The sequence below is a fragment of the Oncorhynchus gorbuscha genome, unplaced genomic scaffold (genome assembly GCF_021184085.1).
Source record: "Oncorhynchus gorbuscha isolate QuinsamMale2020 ecotype Even-year unplaced genomic scaffold, OgorEven_v1.0 Un_scaffold_2193, whole genome shotgun sequence".
Classification (NCBI taxonomy): Eukaryota; Metazoa; Chordata; class Actinopteri; order Salmoniformes; family Salmonidae; genus Oncorhynchus; species Oncorhynchus gorbuscha.
In genome coordinates, this window is record NW_025746766.1 from 47336 (window position 1) to 71408 (window position 24073).

At 47.1% G+C, this 24073-nt stretch overlaps 1 protein-coding gene across 1 annotated transcript in view; it reads left to right on the forward strand.

Annotated features, from left to right (window-relative positions):
* LOC124025138 (general transcription factor 3C polypeptide 1-like) overlaps nt 1–24073 on the forward strand; it is a 56070-nt gene that overhangs the window by 17251 nt on the left and 14746 nt on the right. Inside the window, exons 7-9 of the mRNA XM_046338801.1 lie at nt 6511–6690; nt 6839–6954; nt 11183–11546. Coding sequence (XP_046194757.1) covers nt 6511–6690; nt 6839–6954; nt 11183–11546 — 660 coding nt within the window. The remainder of the gene's footprint in view (nt 1–6510; nt 6691–6838; nt 6955–11182; nt 11547–24073) is intronic.

The following is a 24073-nucleotide window of genomic DNA, read 5'->3' on the forward strand; positions in this document are numbered from 1 at the left end:
GGTTCTCCTAGACGCTAGTCTGGTTCTCCTAGACGCTAGTCTGACGGCTGGTTCTCCTAGACGCTAGTCTGACGGCTGGTTCTCCTAGACACTAGTCTGACGGCTGGTTCTCCTAGACGCTAGTCTGACGGCTGGTTCTCCTAGACGCTAGTCTGACGGCTGGTTCGCCTAGACACTAGTCTGACGGCTGGTTCTCCTAGACGCTAGTCTGGTTCTCCTAGACACTAGTCTGACGGCTGGTTCTCCTAGACACTAGTCTGACGGCTGGTTCTCCTAGACACTAGTCTGACGGCTGGTTCTCCTAGACACTAGTCTGACGGCTGGTTCTCCTAGACACTAGTCTGACGGCTGGTTCTCCTAGACACTAGTCTGACGGCTGGTTCTCCTAGACACTAGTCTGACGGCTGGTTCTCCTAGACACTAGTCTGACGGCTGGTTCTCCTAGACACTAGTCTGACGGCTGGTTCTCCTAGACACTAGTCTGACGGCTGGTTCTCCTAGACACTAGTCTGACGGCTGGTTCTCCTGGACACTAGTCTGACGGCTGGTTCTCCTAGACACTAGTCTGACGGCTGGTTCTCCTAGACACTAGTCTGGTTCTCCTAGACGCTAGTCTGACGGCTGGTTCTCCTAGACACTAGTCTGACGGCTGGTTCTCCTGGACGCTAGTCTGACGGCTGGTTCTCCTAGACGCTAGTCTGACGGCTGGTTCTCCTGGACACTAGTCTGACGGCTGGTTCTCCTAGACGCTAGTCTGGTTCTCCTAGACACTAGTCTGGTTCTCCTAGACACTAGTCTGGTTCTCCTAGACACTAGTCTGACGGCTGGTTCTCCTTGACACTAGTCTGGTTCTCCTAGACACTAGTCTGGTTCTCCTAGACACTAGTCTGACGGCTGGTTCTCCTGGACACTAGTCTGGTTCTCCTAGACGCTAGTCTGACGGCTGGTTCTCCTGGACACTAGTCTGACGGCTGGTTCTCCTAGACACTAGTCTGGTTCTCCTAGACACTAGTCTGACGGCTGGTTCTCCTGGACACTAGTCTGACGGCTGGTTCTCCTAGACACTAGTCTGGTTCTCCTAGACACTAGTCTGGTTCTCCTAGACACTAGTCTGACGGCTGGTTCTCCTAGACACTAGTCTGACGGCTGGTTCTCCTGGACACTAGTCTGACGGCTGGTTCTCCTGGACACTAGTCTGACGGCTGGTTCTCCTAGACACTAGTCTGACGGCTGGTTCTCCTAGACACTAGTCTGGTTCTCCTGGACACTAGTCTGACGGCTGGTTCTCCTAGACACTAGTCTGACGACTGGTTCTCCTGGACACTAGTCTAGTTCTCCTGGACACTAGTCTGACGGCTGGTTCTCCTAGACACTAGTCTGACGGCTGGTTCTCCTAGACACTAGTCTGGTTCTCCTAGACACTAGTCTGGTTCTCCTAGACACTAGTCTGGTTCTACTAGACACTAGTCTGACGGCTGGTTCTCCTAGACGCTAGTCTGACGGCTGGTTCTCCTGGACACTAGTCTGACGGCTGGTTCTCCTAGACACTAGTCTGACGGCTGGTTCTCCTAGACACTAGTCTGACGGCTGGTTCTCCTAGACGCTAGTCTGACGGCTGGTTCTCCTAGACGCTAGTCTGACGGCTGGTTCTCCTAGACGCTAGTCTGATGGCTGGTTCGCCTAGACACTAGTCTGACGGCTGGTTCTCCTAGACGCTAGTCTGGTTCTCCTAGACGCTAGTCTGACGGCTGGTTCTCCTAGACGCTAGTCTGACGGCTGGTTCTCCTAGACGCTAGTCTGACGGCTGGTTCGCCTAGACACTAGTCTGACGGCTGGTTCTCCTAGACGCTAGTCTGGTTCTCCTAGACACTAGTCTGACGGCTGGTTCTCCTAGACACTAGTCTGACGGCTGGTTCTCCTAGACACTAGTCTGACGGCTGGTTCTCCTAGACACTAGTCTGACGGCTGGTTCTCCTAGACACTAGTCTGACGGCTGGTTCTCCTAGACACTAGTCTGACGGCTGGTTCTCCTAGACACTAGTCTGACGGCTGGTTCTCCTAGACACTAGTCTGACGGCTGGTTCTCCTAGACACTAGTCTGACGGCTGGTTCTCCTGGACACTAGTCTGACGGCTGGTTCTCCTAGACACTAGTCTGGTTCTCCTAGACACTAGTCTGACGGCTGGTTCTCCTGGACACTAGTCTGACGGCTGGTTCTCCTAGACACTAGTCTGGTTCTCCTAGACACTAGTCTGGTTCTCCTAGACACTAGTCTGACGGCTGGTTCTCCTAGACACTAGTCTGACGGCTGGTTCTCCTGGACACTAGTCTGACGGCTGGTTCTCCTGGACACTAGTCTGACGGCTGGTTCTCCTGGACACTAGTCTGACGGCTGGTTCTCCTAGACACTAGTCTGACGACTGGTTCTCCTAGACACTAGTCTGACGACTGGTTCTCCTGGACACTAGTCTGACGGCTGGTTCTCCTAGACACTAGTCTGGTTCTCCTGGACACTAGTCTGACGGCTGGTTCTCCTAGACACTAGTCTGACGGCTGGTTCTCCTAGACACTAGTCTGGTTCTCCTAGACACTAGTCTGGTTCTCCTAGACACTAGTCTGGTTCTACTAGACACTAGTCTGACGGCTGGTTCTCCTAGACGCTAGTCTGGTTCTCCTAGACACTAGTCTGGTTCTCCTAGACACTAGTCTGGTTCTCCTAGACACTAGTCTGACGGCTGGTTCTCCTTGACACTAGTCTGGTTCTCCTAGACACTAGTCTGGTTCTCCTAGACACTAGTCTGACGGCTGGTTCTCCTGGACACTAGTCTGGTTCTCCTAGACGCTAGTCTGACGGCTGGTTCTCCTGGACACTAGTCTGACGGCTGGTTCTCCTAGACACTAGTCTGGTTCTCCTAGACACTAGTCTGACGGCTGGTTCTCCTGGACACTAGTCTGACGGCTGGTTCTCCTAGACACTAGTCTGGTTCTCCTAGACACTAGTCTGGTTCTCCTAGACACTAGTCTGACGGCTGGTTCTCCTAGACACTAGTCTGACGGCTGGTTCTCCTGGACACTAGTCTGACGGCTGGTTCTCCTGGACACTAGTCTGACGGCTGGTTCTCCTAGACACTAGTCTGACGGCTGGTTCTCCTAGACACTAGTCTGGTTCTCCTGGACACTAGTCTGACGGCTGGTTCTCCTAGACACTAGTCTGACGACTGGTTCTCCTGGACACTAGTCTAGTTCTCCTGGACACTAGTCTGACGGCTGGTTCTCCTAGACACTAGTCTGACGGCTGGTTCTCCTAGACACTAGTCTGGTTCTCCTAGACACTAGTCTGGTTCTCCTAGACACTAGTCTGGTTCTACTAGACACTAGTCTGACGGCTGGTTCTCCTAGACGCTAGTCTGACGGCTGGTTCTCCTGGACACTAGTCTGACGGCTGGTTCTCCTAGACACTAGTCTGACGGCTGGTTCTCCTAGACACTAGTCTGACGGCTGGTTCTCCTAGACGCTAGTCTGACGGCTGGTTCTCCTAGACGCTAGTCTGACGGCTGGTTCTCCTAGACGCTAGTCTGATGGCTGGTTCGCCTAGACACTAGTCTGACGGCTGGTTCTCCTAGACGCTAGTCTGGTTCTCCACGCTAGTCTGACGGCTGGTTCTCCTAGACGCTAGTCTGACGGCTGGTTCTCCTAGACGCTAGTCTGACGGCTGGTTCGCCTAGACACTAGTCTGACGGCTGGTTCTCCTGGCTAGTCTGGTTCTCCTAGACACTAGTCTGACGGCTGGTTCTCCTAGACACTAGTCTGACGGCTGGTTCTCCTAGACACTAGTCTGACGGCTGGTTCTCCTAGACACTAGTCTGACGGCTGGTTCTCCTAGACACTAGTCTGACGGCTGGTTCTCCTAGACACTAGTCTGACGGCTGGTTCTCCTAGACACTAGTCTGACGGCTGGTTCTCCTAGACACTAGTCTGACGGCTGGTTCTCCTAGACACTAGTCTGACGGCTGGTTCTCCTAGACACTAGTCTGACGGCTGGTTCTCCTGGACACTAGTCTGACGGCTGGTTCTCCTAGACACTAGTCTGACGGCTGGTTCTCCTAGACACTAGTCTGGTTCTCCTAGACGCTAGTCTGACGGCTGGTTCTCCTAGACACTAGTCTGACGGCTGGTTCTCCTGGACGCTAGTCTGACGGCTGGTTCTCCTAGACGCTAGTCTGACGGCTGGTTCTCCTGGACACTAGTCTGACGGCTGGTTCTCCTAGACGCTAGTCTGGTTCTCCTAGACGCTAGTCTGGTTCTCCTAGACACTAGTCTGGTTCTCCTAGACACTAGTCTGACGGCTGGTTCTCCTTGACACTAGTCTGGTTCTCCTAGACACTAGTCTGGTTCTCCTAGACACTAGTCTGACGGCTGGTTCTCCTGGACACTAGTCTGGTTCTCCTAGACGCTAGTCTGACGGCTGGTTCTCCTGGACACTAGTCTGACGGCTGGTTCTCCTAGACACTAGTCTGGTTCTCCTAGACACTAGTCTGACGGCTGGTTCTCCTGGACACTAGTCTGACGGCTGGTTCTCCTAGACACTAGTCTGGTTCTCCTAGACACTAGTCTGGTTCTCCTAGACACTAGTCTGACGGCTGGTTCTCCTAGACACTAGTCTGACGGCTGGTTCTCCTGGACACTAGTCTGACGGCTGGTTCTCCTGGACACTAGTCTGACGGCTGGTTCTCCTGGACACTAGTCTGACGGCTGGTTCTCCTAGACACTAGTCTGACGACTGGTTCTCCTAGACACTAGTTCTCCTAGACGCTAGTCTGACGGCTGGTTCTCCTGGACACTAGTCTGACGGCTGGTTCTCTAGACACTAGTCTGGTTCTCCTGGACACTAGTCTGGACGGCTGGTTCTCCTAGACACTAGTCTGGACGGCTGGTTCTCCTAGACACTAGTCTGGTTCTCCTAGACACTAGTCTGACGGCTGGTTCTCCTAGACACTAGTCTGGTTCTCCTAGACACTAGTCTGACGGCTGGTTCTCCTAGACACTAGTCTGGCTGGTTCTCCTAGACACTAGTCTGACGGCTGGTTCTCCTAGACACTAGTCTGACGGCTGGTTCTCCTGGACACTAGTCTGGTTCTCTGACGGCTGGTTCTCCTAGACACTAGTCTGACGGCTGGTTCTCCTAGACACTAGTCTGACGGCTGGTTCTCCTAGACGCTAGTCTGACGGCTGGTTCTCCTAGACACTAGTCTGACGGCTGGTTCTCCTAGACACTAGTCTGACGGCTGGTTCTCCTAGACACTAGTCTAGTCTGTTCTCCTAGACACTAGTCTGGTTCTCCTAGACACTAGTCTGACGGCTGGTTCTCCTAGACACTAGTCTGGTTCTCCTAGACGCTAGTCTGACGGCTGGTTCTCCTAGACGCTAGTCTGACGGCTGGTTCTCCTAGACACTAGTCTGACGGCTGGTTCTCCTAGACGCTAGTCTGACGGCTGGTTCTCCTAGACACTAGTCTGACGGCTGGTTCTCCTAGACACTAGTCTGACGGCTGGTTCTCCTAGACGCTAGTCTGGTTCTTCTAGACACTAGTCTGACGGCTGGTTCTCCTAGACACTAGTCTGACGGCTGGTTCTCCTAGACACTAGTCTGACGGCTGGTTCTCCTAGACACTAGTCTGACGGCTGGTTCTCCTAGACACTAGTCTGACGGCTGGTTCTCCTAGACACTAGTCTGGTTCTCCTAGACACTAGTCTGACGGCTGGTTCTCCTAGACACTAGTCTGACGGCTGGTTCTCCTAGACACTAGTCTGACGGCTGGTTCTCCTAGACGCTAGTCTGACGGCTGGTTCTCCTAGACACTAGTCTGACGGCTGGTTCTCCTAGACACTAGTCTGACGGCTGGTTCTCCTAGACACTAGTCTGACGTCTGGTTCTCCTAGACACTAGTCTGACGGTCTGGTTCTCTAGACACTAGTCTGACGGCTGGTTCTCCTAGACACTAGTCTGACGGCTGGTTCTCCTAGACACTAGTCTGACGGCTGGTTCTCCTAGACACTAGTCTGACGGCTGGTTCTCCTAGACACTAGTCTGACGGCTGGTTCTCCTAGACACTAGTCTGACGGCTGGTTCTCCTAGACACTAGTCTGACGGCTGGTTCTCCTAGACACTAGTCTGACGGCTGGTTCTCCTAGACACTAGTCTGACGGCTGGTTCTCCTAGACACTAGTCTGACGGCTGGTTCTCCTAGACACTAGTCTGACGGCTGGTTCTCCTAGACACTAGTCTGACGGCTGGTTCTCCTGGACACTAGTCTGGTTCTCCTGGACACTAGTCTGACGGCTGGTTCTCCTGGACACTAGTCTGACGGCTGGTTCTCCTGATGCCCTTTGTTTTGTCTGGTTCCCTGTTTCCTTCCTCACTCACTCCCCCTTCCTTACTCTCCTTGTCCTCACTGGGGCCACCTTGTTCCCTAACCCCTTGTTCCCTAACCCCTTGTTTCCTTTCCTCTAGGCACCAAGGTGGTGGCTCGCTGTCTGAAGCTAATCAAACCCTATGTGAGGAAGGAGTTGGTCGAGGCTGAGGATGATGATGATAACGACGATGATGATGGGGGAGGAGCAAATAGGAAGACCGTCCCCACAGAGGGGCGGATCATGGAGAGAGACTTACTCTCACAGGCCTATGGGATCAGTACGTTCTGGTTTGCTCTTTTCTTATTGGCCAAAATATTGATGTAGAAATAGATACATTTTCCTTTTTTTTTTTTTTAAGACCGGGAACGGTTCCATTTCTGATTGGTCGAATGTCTTACTCTCTGCTTTGCGATTGGCTGATCTAGTCGTGTCCTGCGGGACCAAGGGCATCTCTCAGAGTGCGTTGCGTGCGAGGATGTGCATCGGCAAGCTGGAGTCTCGTATGATCTGCCGACTGCTGGAGAGGACAGACATGATCAAGGTAAACTCTGTCTGTGTGTCTCCGTGTGTCTCCGTGTGTCTCCGTGTGTCTCCGTGTGTCTCCGTGTGTGTCTCTGTGTGTCTCTGTGTGTCTCTGTGTGTCTCTGTGTGTCTCCGTGTGTCTCCGTGTGTCTCCGTGTGTCTCTGTGTGTGTCTCTGTGTGTCTCTGTGTGTCTCTGTGTGTCTCTGTGTGTCTGTGTGTGTCTCTGTGTGTCTCTGTGTGTCTCCTTGTGTCTCTGTGTGTGTCTGTGTGTGTGTCTCTGTCTGTGTGTGTGTCTGTGTGTCTCTGTGTGTGTCTGTGTGTCTCTGTGTGTCTCTGTGTGTCTCTGTGTCTGTGTGTGTGTGTGTCTGTCTGTCTGTCTGTCTGTCTGTCTGTCTGTCTGTCTGTCTGTCTGTCTGTCAGTCATTGAACTGTCTGTCAGTCATTGAACTGTGTCTGTCTGTCTGTCATTGAACTCTGTCTGTCTGTCTGTCATTGAACTCTGTCTGTCTGTCTGTCGTTGAACTGTCTGTCTGTCTGTCGTTGAGCTGTGTCTGTCTGTCTGTCGCGCAGCTGTGTCTGTCTGTCTGTCGTTGAGCTGTGTCTGTCTGTCTGTCGTTGAGCTGTGTCTGTCTGTCTGTCTGTCGTTGAGCTGTGTCTGTCTGTCTGTCTGTCGTTGAGCTGTGTTTGTCTGTCGTTGAGCTGTGTCTGTCTGTCATTGAGCTGTGTCTGTCTGTCATTGAGCTGTGTCTGTCTGTCTGTCTGTCTGTCTGTCTGTCTGTCTGTCTGTCTGTCTGTCTGTCTGTCTGTCTGTCTGTCTGTCTGTCTGTCATTGAGCTGTGTCTGTCTGTCGTTGAGCTGTGTCTGTCTGTCATTGAGCTGTGTCTGTCTGTCATTGAGCTGTGTCTGTCTGTCATTGAGCTGTGTCTGTCTGTCTGTCATTGAGCTGTGTCTGTCTGTCTGTCATTGAGCTGTGTCTGTCTGTCATTGAGCTGTGTCTGTCTGTCTGTCTGTCTGTCTGTCTGTCTGTCTGTCTGTCTGTCTGTCTGTCTGTCTGTCTGTCTGTCTGTCTGTCTGTCTGTCTGTCATTGAGCTGTGTCTGTCTGTCATTGAGCTGTGTCTGTCTGTCTGTCTGTCTGTCGTTGAGCTGTGTCTGTCTGTCATTGAGCTGTGTCTGTCTGTCATTGAGCTGTGTCTGTCTGTCTGTCATTGAGCTGTGTCTGTCTGTCATTGAGCTGTCTGTCTGTCTGTCTGTCTGTCTGTCTGTCTGTCTGTCTGTCTGTCTGTCTGTCTGTCTGTCTGTCTGTCATTGAGCTGTGTCTGTCTGTCATTGAGCTGTGTCTGTCTGTTGTCTGTCTGTCTGTCTGTCTGTCTGTCTGTCTGTCTGTCTGTCTGTCTGTCTGTCTGTCTGTCTGTCTGAGCTCTGTCTGTCTGTCGTTGAGCTGTGTCTGTCTGTCGTTGAGCTGTGTCTGTCTGTCGTTGAGCTGTGTCTGTCTGTCATTGAGCTGTGTCTGTCTGTCATTGAGCTGTGTCTGTCTGTCATTGAGCTGTGTCTGTCTGTCTGTCATTGAGCTGTGTCTGTCTGTCATTGAGCTGTGTCTGTCTGTCTGTCTGTCTGTCGTTGAGCTGTGTCTGTCTGTCATTGAGCTGTGTCTGTCTGTCATTGAGCTGTGTCTGTCTGTCTGTCTGTCTGTCTGTCGTTGAGCTGTGTCTGTCTGTCATTGAGCTGTGTCTGTCTGTCTGTCTGTCTGTCTGTCTGTCTGTCTGTCTGTCTGTCTGTCTGTCTGTCTGTCTGTCTGTCTGTCTGTCTGTCTGTCTGTCATTGAGCTGTGTCTGTCTGTCATTGAGCTGTGTCTGTCTGTCATTGAGCTGTGTCTGTCTGTCATTGAGCTGTCTGTCTGTCTGTCTGTCTGTCTGTCTGTCTGTCTGTCTGTCTGTCTGTCTGTCTGTCTGTCTGTCTGTCTGTCTGTCTGTCTGTCGTTGAGCTGTGTCTGTCTGTCGTTGAGCTGTGTCTGTCTGTCATTGAGCTGTGTCTGTCTGTCATTGAGCTGTGTCTGTCTGTCATTGAGCTGTGTCTGTCTGTCTGTCATTGAGCTGTGTCTGTCTGTCTGTCATTGAGCTGTGTCTGTCTGTCGTTGAGCTGTGTCTGTCTGTCGTTGAGCTGTGTCTGTCTGTCTGTCGTTGAGCTGTGTCTGTCTGTCTGTCATTGAGCTGTGTCTGTCTGTCGTTGAGCTGTGTCTGTCCGTCATGTAAATGTCATTTTTCCCATGTTTTATATATATTTTTATAATGAAATAGACAATAGTGTGTGTTGTCCTTGTGTCCGTCACCTCAGGGTATAATAGAATAGACAATAGTGTGTGTTGTCCTTGTGTCCCTCAGGGTATAATAGAATAGACAATAGTGTGTGTTGTCCTTGTGTCCCTCAGGGTATAATAGAATAGACAATAGTGTGTGTTGTCCTTGTGTCCGTCACCTCAGGGTATAATAGAATAGACAATAGTGTGTGTTGTCCTTGTGTCCGTCCCTCAGGGTATAATAGAATAGACAATAGTGTGTGTTGTCCTTGTGTCCGTCTCCTCAGGGTATAATAGAATAGACAATAGTGTGTGTTGTCCTTGTGTCCCTCAGGGTATAATAGAATAGACAATAGTGTGTGTTGTCCTTGTGTCCCTCAGGGTATAATAGAATAGACAATAGTGTGTGTTGTCCTTGTGTCCGTCTCCTCAGGGTATAATAGAATAGACAATAGTGTGTGTTGTCCTTGTGTCCGTCACCTCAGGGTATAATAGAATAGACAATAGTGTGTGTTGTCCTTGTGTCCCTCAGGGTATAATAGAATAGACAATAGTGTGTGTTGTCCTTGTGTCCCTCAGGGTATAATAGAATAGACAATAGTGTGTGTTGTCCTTGTGTCCGTCACCTCAGGGTATAATAGAATAGACAATAGTGTGTGTTGTCCTTGTGTCCGTCCCTCAGGGTATAATAGAATAGACAATAGTGTGTGTTGTCCTTGTGTCCGTCTCCTCAGGGTATAATAGAATAGACAATAGTGTGTGTTGTCCTTGTGTCCCTCAGGGTATAATAGAATAGACAATAGTGTGTGTTGTCCTTGTGTCCGTCTCCTCAGGGTATAATAGAATAGACAATAGTGTGTGTTGTCCTTGTGTCCGTCACCTCAGGGTATAATAGAATAGACAATAGTGTGTGTTGTCCTTGTGTCCGTCACCTCAGGGTATAATAGAATAGACAATAGTGTGTGTTGTCCTTGTGTCCCTCAGGGTATAATAGAATAGGCAATAGTGTGTGTTGTCCTTGTGTCCCTCAGGGTATAATAGAATAGGCAATAGTGTGTGTTGTCCTTGTGTCCCTCAGGGTATAATAGAATAGACAATAGTGTGTGTTGTCCTTGTGTCCCTCAGGGTATAATAGAATAGGCAATAGTGTGTGTTGTCCTTGTGTCCCTCAGGGTATAATAGAATAGGCAATAGTGTGTGTTGTCCTTGTGTCCCTCAGGGTATAATAGAATAGACAATAGTGTGTGTTGTCCTTGTGTCCGTCACCTCAGGGTATAATAGAATAGGCAATAGTGTGTGTTGTCCTTGTGTCCGTCCCTCAGGGTTTAATAGAATAGACAATAGTGTGTGTTGTCCTTGTGTCCGTCCCTCAGGGTATAATAGAATAGACAATAGTGTGTGTTGTCCTTGTGTCCCTCAGGGTATAATAGAATAGACAATAGTGTGTGTTGTCCTTGTGTCCGTCACCTCAGGGTATAATAGAATAGACAATAGTGTGTGTTGTCCTTGTGTCCGTCACCTCAGGGTATAATAGAATAGGCAATAGTGTGTGTTGTCCTTGTGTCCCTCAGGGTATAATAGAATAGACAATAGTGTGTGTTGTCCTTGTGTCCCTCAGGGTATAATAGAATAGACAATAGTGTGTGTTGTCCTTGTGTCCCTCAGGGTATAATAGAATAGACAATAGTGTGTGTTGTCCTTGTGTCCGTCACCTCAGGGTATAATAGAATAGGCAATAGTGTGTGTTGTCCTTGTGTCCCTCAGGGTATAATAGAATAGACAATAGTGTGTGTTGTCCTTGTGTCCCTCAGGGTATAATAGAATAGGCAATAGTGTGTGTTGTCCTTGTGTCCCTCAGGGTATAATAGAATAGGCAATAGTGTGTGTTGTCCTTGTGTCCCTCAGGGTATAATAGAATAGACAATAGTGTGTGTTGTCCTTGTGTCCGTCAGGGTTTCATGGAAGACGAGGGGCGTCAGAGGACCACTAAGTACCTCGGCCATCTGCACGTCGACGAGTCCGATCTGCTTCGACATCTGGTGAAAGAGCAGGAGCGATCAGACCGGCTTCGCACTGTAGGGGGAGGAGGGGAAGGAGAGGGGGCCCCCCAAACCCCAGCACAGGCCACCCTAAAAACACCAGCTACCACAAAGACTCGGCCTACACCAAAAACACCATCGCTTCTGGAACCTCTGGGAAACACTGAGGAGAGGAGGAGAGAGAGAGGGACGAGGAAGACGAAGACTGGGAAGTCGAGAAGAAAGGGAAGAAGGGAGCGAAGAAGAAAAATGCAAAACAAAAGAAAGTGGGCAAGATGTCTCTCCTGAAGCCGTCCAAACTCCACTTCCTGGTAGCTCATCACTCTGCACCTATCACGAGTAAGGACCCAACACCTTAAACACTGACCAAACTCCACTTCCTGGTAGCTCATCACTCTGCACCTATCACGAGTAAGGACCCAACACCTTAAATACTGACCTAACACTGACCCAACACATTAAATACTGACCTAACTCCACTTCCTGGTAGCTCATCACTCTGCACCTATCACGGGTAAGGACCCAACACCTTAAATACTGACCTAACACTGACCCAACACATTAAATACTGACCTAACTCCACTTCCTGGTAGCTCATCACTCTGCACCTATCACGAGTAAGGACCCAACACCTTAAATACTGATCCAACACCTTAAACACTGACCCAACACCTTAAACACTGACCCAACACCTTAAACACTGACCCAACACCTTAAACACTGACCCAACACCTTAAATACTGATCCAACACCTTAAATACTGACCCAACACCTTAAACACTGACCCAAGACCTTAAACACTGACCCAAGACCTTAAACACTGACCCAACACCTTAAATACTGACCCAACACCTTAAATACTGACCCAACACCTTAAATACTGACCTAACTCTACTTCCTGGTACCTCATCACTCTGCACCCATCACGAGTAAGTACCCAACACCTTAAACACTGACCCAACACCTTAAATACTGACCCAACACCTTAAATACTGACCCAACACCGACCTAACACCTTAAACACTGACCCAACACCTTAAACACTGACCCAACACCTTAAATACTGACCCAACACCTTAAATACTGACCTAACTCTACTTCCTGGTACCTCATCACTCTGCACCCACCCTAACACCCAATTCCCTACCCCTTAGCATCCTGTAGGGGTTCAATCTAACTGAAGCTCATTTAAGATTTCATCTCCGTTTACAGTGCATTCAGACCCCTTCACCTTTTCCCGCATTTTACAGCCTTATTCTAAAATAATAATAAATAAATAAAAATCCCTCATCAGTCTCCACACAACACTCCATAATGACAAAGTACCTCATCACTCTGCACCCAACACAAATCCCTCATCAGTCTCCACACAACACTCCATAATGACAAAGTACCTCATCACTCTGCACCCAACACAAATCCTTCATCAGTCTCCACACAATCACACAACACTCCATAATGACAAAGTACCTCATCACTCTGCACCCAACACAAATCCCTCATCAGTCTCCACACAACACTCCATAATGACAAAGTACCTCATCACTCTGCACCCAACACAAATCCTCATCAGTCTCCACACAACACTCCATAATGACAAAGTACCTCATCACTCTGCACCCAACACAAATCCCTCATCAGTCTCCACACAACACTCCATAATGACAAAGTACCTCATCACTCTGCACCCAACACAAATCCCTCATCAGTCTCCACACAACACTCCATAATGACAAAGTACCTCATCACTCTGCACCCAACACAAATCCCTCATCAGTCTCCACACAACACTCCATAATGACAAAGTACCTCATCACTCTGCATCCAACACAAATCCCTCATCAGTCTCACACAACACTCCATAATGACAAAGTACCTCATCACTCTGCACCCAACACAAATCCCTCATCAGTCTCCACACAACACTCCATAATGACAAAGTACCTCATCACTCTGCACCCAACACAAATCCCTCATCAGTCTCCACACAACACTCCATAATGACAAAGTACCTCATCACTCTGCACCCAACACAAATCCCTCATCAGTCTCCACACAACACTCCATAATGACAAAGTACCTCATCACTCTGCACCCAACACAAATCCCTCATCAGTCTCCACACAACACTCCATAATGACAAAGCAAAAACAGGTTATTTAGACATTTCTGCAAAACTGTTTTTAAAAAAAAGACAAAAATATCACATTTACTTAAGAATTCAGACCCTTTACTCAGTACTTTGGCAGCAATTACAGCCTTGAGTCTTCTTGGGTTTGACGCTACAAGCTTGTCACACCTGTATTTGGGGAGTTTCTCCCATTCTTCTCTGCAGATCCTCTCAAGCTCTGTCAGGTTGGATGGAAAGCGTCAGGTTGGATGGAGAACATTGCTGCACAGCTATTTTCAGGTCTCTCCAGAGATGTTCGATCTGGGTTCAATTCCGAGCTCTGGCTGGGCTGCTCAAGGACATTCAGAGACTTTACCCGAAGCCAATCCTGCGCTGTCTTGGCTGTGTGCTTTAGGGTCGTTATCCTGTTGGAAGGTGAACCTTCACCCCAGTCTGAGGTCCTGAGCGCTCTGGAGCAGGTTTTCATCAAGGGTTTCTCTGTACTTTTCTCTCTTCATCTTTCCCTCGATCCTGACTAGTCTCCCAGTCCCTGTCACTGAAAAACATCCCCACAGCATGATGCTGCCACCACCATGCTTCACCGTAGGGATGCTGCCACCACCATGCTTCACTGTATGGATTGTAGGTTTCCTTCAGATGTGACACTTGGCATTCAGGCCAAAGAGTTCAATCTTGGTATCATCAGCCCAGAGAATCTTGTTTTACATGGGAGTCTTCTGAGAGTCTTTACATACCTTTTGGCCAACTCCAAGCGGGCTGTTGTGAGCCTTTTACTGAGGAGTGGCTTCCGTCTGGCCACTCTACCATAAAGGCCTGATTGGTGGAGTGCTGCAGAGATGGTTGTCCTTCTGGAAGGTTCTCCCACCTCCATAGAGGAACTCTGGACGCCCAGTCATTGACCGTCAGGTTCTTGGTTACCTCCTGACCAAGGCCCTTCACCCCTGATTGCTCAGTTTGCCCGGGGCGGCCAGCTCTTGGAAGAGTCTTGGTGGTTCCAAACGTCTTCCATTTTAGAATGATGGAGGCCATTGTGTTCTTGGGGACCTTCAATGCTGCAGACATTGTTTGGTACCCTTCCCTACATCTGTGCCTCGACACGATCCTGTCTCGGAGCTCTATGGACAATTCCTTCGACCTCATGGCTTGGTTTTTGCTCTGACATGCACTGTCAACTGTGGGACCTTATATAGACAGGTGTGTGCCTTTCCAAATCATGTCCAATCAATTGAATTTACCACAGGTGCACAACAATCAAGTTGTAGAAAGGTCTCAAGGGTAATCAATGGAAACAGGATGCAACAGGAGCTGAATTTAGTCTCATAGCAAAGAGTCTGAGTACTTATGTAAATAATAATAATAATAATATATGCCATTTAGCAGACGCTTTTATCCAAAGCGACTTACAGTCATGTGTGCATACATTCTACGTATGGGTGATCCCGGGAATCGAACCCAGTATCCTGGCGTTACAAGCGCCATGCTCTACCAACTGAGCTACAGAAGGACCATTATTATATTATTATATTATTATTATATTATATTAAATAACGTATTTCTGTTTTTACATTTCTAAAAACCTATTTTCGCGTTGTCATTATGGGGTATTGTGATGTCATTATGGGTTATTGTGATGTCATTATGGGTTATTGTGATGTCATTATGGGTTATTGTGATGTCATTATGGGTGTAGATTCAAGATAGTAGATTGAATTTTAAAAAATCCATTTTTAGAACAAGGCTGTAACAAAATGTGGAAAAAGTGAAGGAGTCTGAATACTTTCTGAAAGTACTGAACCTGTTCAGAACGTTGAGATGGAGAACAGATATGATTGGCTGTCAGGTAGAATAGGGAACCTGTTCAGAACGTTGAGATGGAGAACAGATATGATTGGCTGTCAGGTAGAATAGGGAACCTGTTCAGAACGTTGAGATGGAGAACAGATATGATTGGCTGTCAGGTAGAATAGGGAACCTGTTCAGAACGTTGAGATGGAGAACAGATATGATTGGCTGTCAGGTAGAATAGGGAACCTGTTCAGAACGTTGAGATGGAGAACAGATATGATTGGCTGTCAGGTAGAATAGGGAACCTGTTCAGAACGTTGAGATGGAGAACAGATATGATTGGCTGTCAGGTAGAATAGGGAACCTGTTCAGAACGTTGAGATGGAGAACAGATATGATTGGCTGTCAGGTAGAATAGGGAACCTGTTCAGAACGTTGAGATGGAGAACAGATATGATTGGCTGTCAGGTAGAATAGGGAACCTGTTCAGAACGTTGAGATGGAGAACAGATATGATTGGCTGTCAGGTAGAATAGGGAACCTATTCAGAACGTTGAGATGGAGAACAGATATGATTGGCTGTCAGGTAGAATAGGGAACCTGTTCAGAATGTTGAGATGGAGAACAGATATGATTGGCTGTCAGGTAGAATAGGGAACCTGTTCAGAACGTTGAGATGGAGAACAAATATGATTGGCTGTCAGGTAGAATAGGGAACCTGTTCAGAACGTTGAGATGGAGAACAGATATGATTGGCTGTCAGGTAGAATAGGGAACCTGTTCAGAACGTTGAGATGGAGAACAGATATGATTGGCTGTCAGGTAGAATAGGGAACCTGTTCAGAACGTTGAGATGGAGAACAGATATGATTGGCTGTCAGGTAGAATAGGGAACCTGTTCAGAACGTTGAGATCCTTCTGTAGCTCAGTTGGTAGAGCATGGCGCTTCTAACGCCAGGGTAGTGTGTTCGATTCCCGGGACCACCCATACGTAGAATGTATGCACACATGACTGTAAGTCGCTTTGGATAAAAGCGTCTGCTAAATGGCATATATATACATATATATAGAACGTTGAGATGGAGAACAGATATGATTGGCTGTCAGGTAGAATAGGGAACCTGTTCAGAACGTTGAGATGGCGAACAGATATGATTGGCTGTCAGGTAGAATAGGGAACCTGTTCAGAACGTTGAGATGGAGAACAGATATGATTGGCTGTCAGGTAGAATAGGGAACCTGTTCAGAACGTTGAGATGGAGAACAGATATGATTGGCTGTCGGGTAGAATAGGGAACCTGTTCAGAACGTTGAGATAGAAAGGTTTGTTGGAGAACAGATATGATTGGCTGTCAGGTAGAATAGGGAACCTGTTCAGAACGTTGAGATGGAAAGGTTTGTTGGAGAACAGATATGATTGGCTGTCAGGTAGAATAGGGAACCTGTTCAGAACGTTGAGATGGAGAACAGATATGATTGGCTGTCAGGTAGAATAGGGAACCTGTTCAGAACGTTGAGATGGAGAACAGATATGATTGGCTGTCAGGTAGAATAGGGAACCTGTTCAGAACATTGAGATGGAAAGGTTTGTTGGAGAACAGATATGATTGGCTGTCGGGTAGAATAGGGAACCTGTTCAGAACGTTGAGATGGAGAACAGATATGATTGGCTGTCAGGTAGAATAGGAACCTGTTCAGAACGTTGAGATGGAGAACAGATATGATTGGCTGTCAGGTAGAATAGGGAACCTGTTCAGAACGTTGAGATGGAGAACAGATATGATTGGCTGTCAGGTAGAATAGGGAACCTGTTCAGAACGTTGAGATGGAGAACAGATATGATTGGCTGTCAGGTAGAATAGGGAACCTGTTCAGAACGTTGAGATGGAGAACAGATATGATTGGCTGTCAGGTAGAATAGGGAACCTGTTCAGAACGTTGAGATGGAGAACAGATATGATTGGCTGTCAGGTAGAATAGGGAACCTGTTCAGAACGTTGAGATGGAGAACAGATATGATTGGCTGTCAGGTAGAATAGGGAACCTGTTCAGAACGTTGAGATGGAGAACAGATATGATTGGCTGTCAGGTAGAATAGGAACCTGTTCAGAACGTTGAGATGGAGAACAGATATGATTGGCTGTCAGGTAGAATAGGGAACCTGTTCAGAACGTTGAGATGGAGAACAGATATGATTGGCTGTCAGGTAGAATAGGGAACCTGTTCAGAATGAGATGGAGAACAGATATGATTGGCTGTCAGGTAGAATAGGGAACCTGTTCAGAGCGTTGAGATGGAGAACAGATATGATTGGCTGTCAGGTAGAATAGGGAACCTGTTCAGAACGTTGAGATGGAGAACAGATATGATTGGCTGTCAGGTAGAATAGGGAACCTGTTCAGAATGTTGAGATGGAGAACAGATATGATTGGCTGTCAGGTAGAATAGGGAACCTGTTCAGAACGTTGAGATGGAGAACAGATATGATTGGCTGTCAGGTAGAATAGGGAACCTGTTCAGAACGTTGAGATGGAGAACAGATATGATTGGCTGTCAGGTAGAATAGGGAACCTGTTCAGAACGTTGAGATGGAGAACAGATATGATTGGCTGTCAGGTAGAATAGGGAACCTGTTCAGAACGTTGAGATGGAGAACAGATATGATTGGCTGTCAGGTAGAATAGGGAACCTGTTCAGAACGTTGAGATGGAGAACAGATATGATTGGCTGTCAGGTAGAATAGGGAACCTGTTCAGAACGTTGAGATGGAGAACAGATATGATTGGCTGTCAGGTAGAATAGGGAACCTGTTCAGAACGTTGAGATGGAGAACAGATATGATTGGCTGTCAGGTAGAATAGGGAACCTGTTCAGAACGTTGAGATGGAGAACAGATATGATTGGCTGTCAGGTAGAATAGGGAACCTGTTCAGAACGTTGAGATGGAGAACAGATATGATTGGCTGTCAGGTAGAATAGGGAACCTGTTCAGAACGTTGAGATGGAGAACAGATATGATTGGCTGTCAGGTAGAATAGGGAACCTGTTCAGAACGTTGAGATGGAGAACAGATATGATTGGCTGTCGGGTAGAATAGGGAACCTGTTCAGAACGTTGAGATAGAAAGGTTTGTTGGAGAACAGATATGATTGGCTGTCAGGTAGAATAGGAACCTGTTCAGAACGTTGAGATGGAAAGGTTTGTTGGAGAACAGATATGATTGGCTGTCAGGTAGAATAGGGAACCTGTTCAGAACGTTGAGATGGAGAACAGATATGATTGGCTGTCAGGTAGAATAGGAACCTGTTCAGAACGTTGAGATGGAGAACAGATATGATTGGCTGTCAGGTAGAATAGGGAACCTGTTCAGAACGTTGAGATGGAGAACAGATATGATTGGCTGTCAGGTAGAATAGGAACCTGTTCAGAACGTTGAGATGGAGAACAGATATGATTGGCTGTCAGGTAGAATAGGAACCTGTTCAGAACGTTGAGATGGAGAACAGATATGATTGGCTGTCAGGTAGAATAGGGAACCTGTTCAGAACGTTGAGATGGAGAACAGATATGATTGGCTGTCAGGTAGAATAGGGAACCTGTTCAGAACGTTGAGATGGAGAACAGATATGATTGGCTGTCAGGTAGAATAGGGAACCTGTTCAGAACGTTGAGATGGAGAACAGATATGATTGGCTGTCAGGTAGAATAGGAACCTGTTCAGAACGTTGAGATGGAGAACAGATATGATTGGCTGTCAGGTAGAATAGGGAACCTGTTCAGAACGTTGAGATGGAGAACAGATATGATTGGCTGTCAGGTAGAATAGGGAACCTGTTCAGAACGTTGAGATGGAGAACAGATATGATTGGCTGTCAGGTAGAATAGGGAACCTGTTCAGAACGTTGAGATGGAGAACAGATATGATTGGCTGTCAGGTAGAATAGGGAACCTGTTCAGAACGTTGAGATGGAGAACAGATATGATTGGCTGTCAGGTAGAATAGGGAACCTGTTCAGAACGTTGAGATGGAGAACAGATATGATTGGCTGTCAGGTAGAATAGGGAACCTGTTCAGAACGTTGAGATGGAGAACAGATATGATTGGCTGTCAGGTAGAATAGGGAACCTGTTCAGAACGTTGAGATGGAGAACAGATATGATTGGCTGTCAGGTAGAATAGGGAACCTGTTCAGAACGTTGAGATGGAGAACAGATATGATTGGCTGTCAGGTAGAATAGGGAACCTGTTCAGAACGTTGAGATGGAGAACAGATATGATTGGCTGTCAGGTAGAATAGGGAACCTGTTCAGAACGTTGAGATGGAGAACAGATATGATTGGCTGTCAGGTAGAATAGGGAACCTGTTCAGAACGTTGAGATGGAGAACAGATATGATTGGCTGTCAGGTAGAATAGGAACCTGTTCAGAACGTTGAGATGGAGAACAGATATGATTGGCTGTCAGGTAGAATAGGGAACCTGTTCAGAACGTTGAGATGGAGAACAGATATGATTGGCTGTCAGGTAGAATAGGGAACCTGTTCAGAACGTTGAGATGGAGAACAGATATGATTGGCTGTCAGGTAGAATAGGGAACCTGTTCAGAACGTTGAGATGGAGAACAGATATGATTGGCTGTCAGGTAGAATAGGGAACCTGTTCAGAACGTTGAGATGGAGAACAGATATGATTGGCTGTCAGGTAGAATAGGAACCTGTTCAGAACGTTGAGATGGAGAACAGATATGATTGGCTGTCAGGTAGAATAGGGAACCTGTTCAGAACGTTGAGATGGAGAACAGATATGATTGGCTGTCAGGTAGAATAGGAACCTGTTCAGAACGTTGAGATGGAGAACAGATATGATTGGCTGTCAGGTAGAATAGGGAACCTGTTCAGAACGTTGAGATCCTTCTGTTGCTCAGTTGGTAGAGCATGGCGCTTCTAACGCCAGGGTAGTGTGTTCGATTCCCGGGACCACCCATACGTAGAATGTATGCACACATGACTGTAAGTCGCTTTGGATAAAAGCGTCTGCTAAATGGCATATATATACATATATATAGAACGTTGAGATGGAGAACAGATATGATTGGCTGTCAGGTAGAATAGGGAACCTGTTCAGAACGTTGAGATGGCGAACAGATATGATTGGCTGTCAGGTAGAATAGGGAACCTGTTCAGAACGTTGAGATGGAGAACAGATATGATTGGCTGTCAGGTAGAATAGGGAACCTGTTCAGAACGTTGAGATGGAGAACAGATATGATTGGCTGTCGGGTAGAATAGGGAACCTGTTCAGAACGTTGAGATAGAAAGGTTTGTTGGAGAACAGATATGATTGGCTGTCAGGTAGAATAGGGAACCTGTTCAGAACGTTGAGATGGAAAGGTTTGTTGGAGAACAGATATGATTGGCTGTCAGGTAGAATAGGGAACCTGTTCAGAACGTTGAGATGGAGAACAGATATGATTGGCTGTCAGGTAGAATAGGGAACCTGTTCAGAACGTTGAGATGGAGAACAGATATGATTGGCTGTCAGGTAGAATAGGGAACCTGTTCAGAACATTGAGATGGAAAGGTTTGTTGGAGAACAGATATGATTGGCTGTCGGGTAGAATAGGGAACCTGTTCAGAACGTTGAGATGGAGAACAGATATGATTGGCTGTCAGGTAGAATAGGGAACCTGTTCAGAACGTTGAGATGGAGAACAGATATGATTGGCTGTCAGGTAGAATAGGGAACCTGTTCAGAACGTTGAGATGGAGAACAGATATGATTGGCTGTCAGGTAGAATAGGGAACCTGTTCAGAACGTTGAGATGGAGAACAGATATGATTGGCTGTCAGGTAGAATAGGGAACCTGTTCAGAACGTTGAGATGGAGAACAGATATGATTGGCTGTCAGGTAGAATAGGGAACCTGTTCAGAACGTTGAGATGGAGAACAGATATGATTGGCTGTCAGGTAGAATAGGGAACCTGTTCAGAACGTTGAGATGGAGAACAGATATGATTGGCTGTCAGGTAGAATAGGGAACCTGTTCAGAACGTTGAGATGGAGAACAGATATGATTGGCTGTCAGGTAGAATAGGGAACCTGTTCAGAACGTTGAGATGGAGAACAGATATGATTGGCTGTCAGGTAGAATAGGGAACCTGTTCAGAACGTTGAGATGGAGAACAGATATGATTGGCTGTCAGGTAGAATAGGGAACCTGTTCAGAACGTTGAGATGGAGAACAGATATGATTGGCTGTCAGGTAGAATAGGAACCTGTTCAGAACGTTGAGATGGAGAACAGATATGATTGGCTGTCAGGTAGAATAGGGAACCTGTTCAGAACGTTGAGATGGAGAACAGATATGATTGGCTGTCAGGTAGAATAGGGAACCTGTTCAGAATGTTGAGATGGAGAACAGATATGATTGGCTGTCAGGTAGAATAGGGAACCTGTTCAGAACGTTGAGATGGAGAACAGATATGATTGGCTGTCAGGTAGAATAGGGAACCTGTTCAGAACGTTGAGATGGAGAACAGATATGATTGGCTGTCAGGTAGAATAGGGAACCTGTTCAGAACGTTGAGATGGAGAACAGATATGATTGGCTGTCAGGTAGAATAGGGAACCTGTTCAGAACGTTGAGATGGAGAACAGATATGATTGGCTGTCAGGTAGAATAGGGAACCTGTTCAGAACGTTGAGATGGAGAACAGATATGATTGGCTGTCAGGTAGAATAGGGAACCTGTTCAGAACGTTGAGATGGAGAACAGATATGATTGGCTGTCAGGTAGAATAGGGAACCTGTTCAGAACGTTGAGATGGAGAACAGATATGATTGGCTGTCAGGTAGAATAGGGAACCTGTTCAGAACGTTGAGATGGAGAACAGATATGATTGGCTGTCGGGTAGAATAGGGAACCTGTTCAGAACGTTGAGATAGAAAGGTTTGTTGGAGAACAGATATGATTGGCTGTCAGGTAGAATAGGGAACCTGTTCAGAACGTTGAGATGGAAAGGTTTGTTGGAGAACAGATATGATTGGCTGTCAGGTAGAATAGGGAACCTGTTCAGAACGTTGAGATGGAGAACAGATATGATTGGCTGTCAGGTAGAATAGGAACCTGTTCAGAACGTTGAGATGGAGAACAGATATGATTGGCTGTCAGGTAGAATAGGGAACCTGTTCAGAACGTTGAGATGGAGAACAGATATGATTGGCTGTCAGGTAGAATAGGGAACCTGTTCAGAACGTTGAGATGGAGAACAGATATGATTGGCTGTCAGGTAGAATAGGGAACCTGTTCAGAACGTTGAGATGGAGAACAGATATGATTGGCTGTCAGGTAGAATAGGGAACCTGTTCAGAACGTTGAGATGGAGAACAGATATGATTGGCTGTCAGGTAGAATAGGGAACCTGTTCAGAACGTTGAGATGGAGAACAGATATGATTGGCTGTCAGGTAGAATAGGGAACCTGTTCAGAACGTTGAGATGGAGAACAGATATGATTGGCTGTCAGGTAGAATAGGGAACCTGTTCAGAGCGTTGAGATGGAGAACAGATATGATTGGCTGTCGGGTAGAATAGGGAACCTGTTCAGAACGTTGAGATGGAGAACAGATAAAGGTTTGTTGGAGAACAGATATGATTGGCTGTCAGGTAGAATAGGGAACCTGTTCAGAACGTTGAGAGAAAGGTTTGTTGGAGAACAGATATGATTGGCTGTCAGGTAGAATAGGGAACCTGTTCAGAACGTTGAGATGGAGAACAGATATGATTGGCTGTCAGGTAGAATAGGGAACCTGTTCAGAACGTTGAGATGGAGAACAGATATGATTGGCTGTCAGGTAGAATAGGGAACCTGTTCAGAACGTTGAGATGGAGAACAGATATGATTGGCTGTCAGGTAGAATAGGGAACCTGTTCAGAACGTTGAGATGGAGAACAGATATGATTGGCTGTCAGGTAGAATAGGGAACCTGTTCAGAACGTTGAGATGGAGAACAGATATGATTGGCTGTCAGGTAGAATAGGAACCTGTTCAGAACGTTGAGATGGAGAACAGATATGATTGGCTGTCAGGTAGAATAGGGAACCTGTTCAGAACGTTGAGATGGAGAACAGATATGATTGGCTGTCAGGTAGAATAGGGAACCTGTTCAGAACGTTGAGATGGAGAACAGATATGATTGGCTGTCAGGTAGAATAGGGAACCTGTTCAGAACGTTGAGATGGAGAACAGATATGATTGGCTGTCAGGTAGAATAGGGAACCTGTTCAGAACGTTGAGATGGAGAACAGATATGATTGGCTGTCAGGTAGAATAGGGAACCTGTTCAGAACGTTGAGATGGAGAACAGATATGATTGGCTGTCAGGTAGAATAGGGAACCTGTTCAGAACGTTGAGATGGAGAACAGATATGATTGGCTGTCAGGTAGAATAGGGAACCTGTTCAGAACGTTGAGATGGAGAACAGATATGATTGGCTGTCAGGTAGAATAGGGAACCTGTTCAGAACGTTGAGATGGAGAACAGATATGATTGGCTGTCAGGTAGAATAGGGAACCTGTTCAGAACGTTGAGATGGAGAACAGATATGATTGGCTGTCAGGTAGAATAGGGAACCTGTTCAGAACGTTGAGATGGAGAACAGATATGATTGGCTGTCAGGTAGAATAGGGAACCTGTTCAGAGCGTTGAGATGGAGAACAGATATGATTGGCTGTCGGGTAGAATAGGGAACCTGTTCAGAACGTTGAGATAGAAAGGTTTGTTGGAGAACAGATATGATTGGCTGTCAGGTAGAATAGGGAACCTGTTCAGAACGTTGAGATGGAGAACAGATATGATTGGCTGTCAGGTAGAATAGGGAACCTGTTC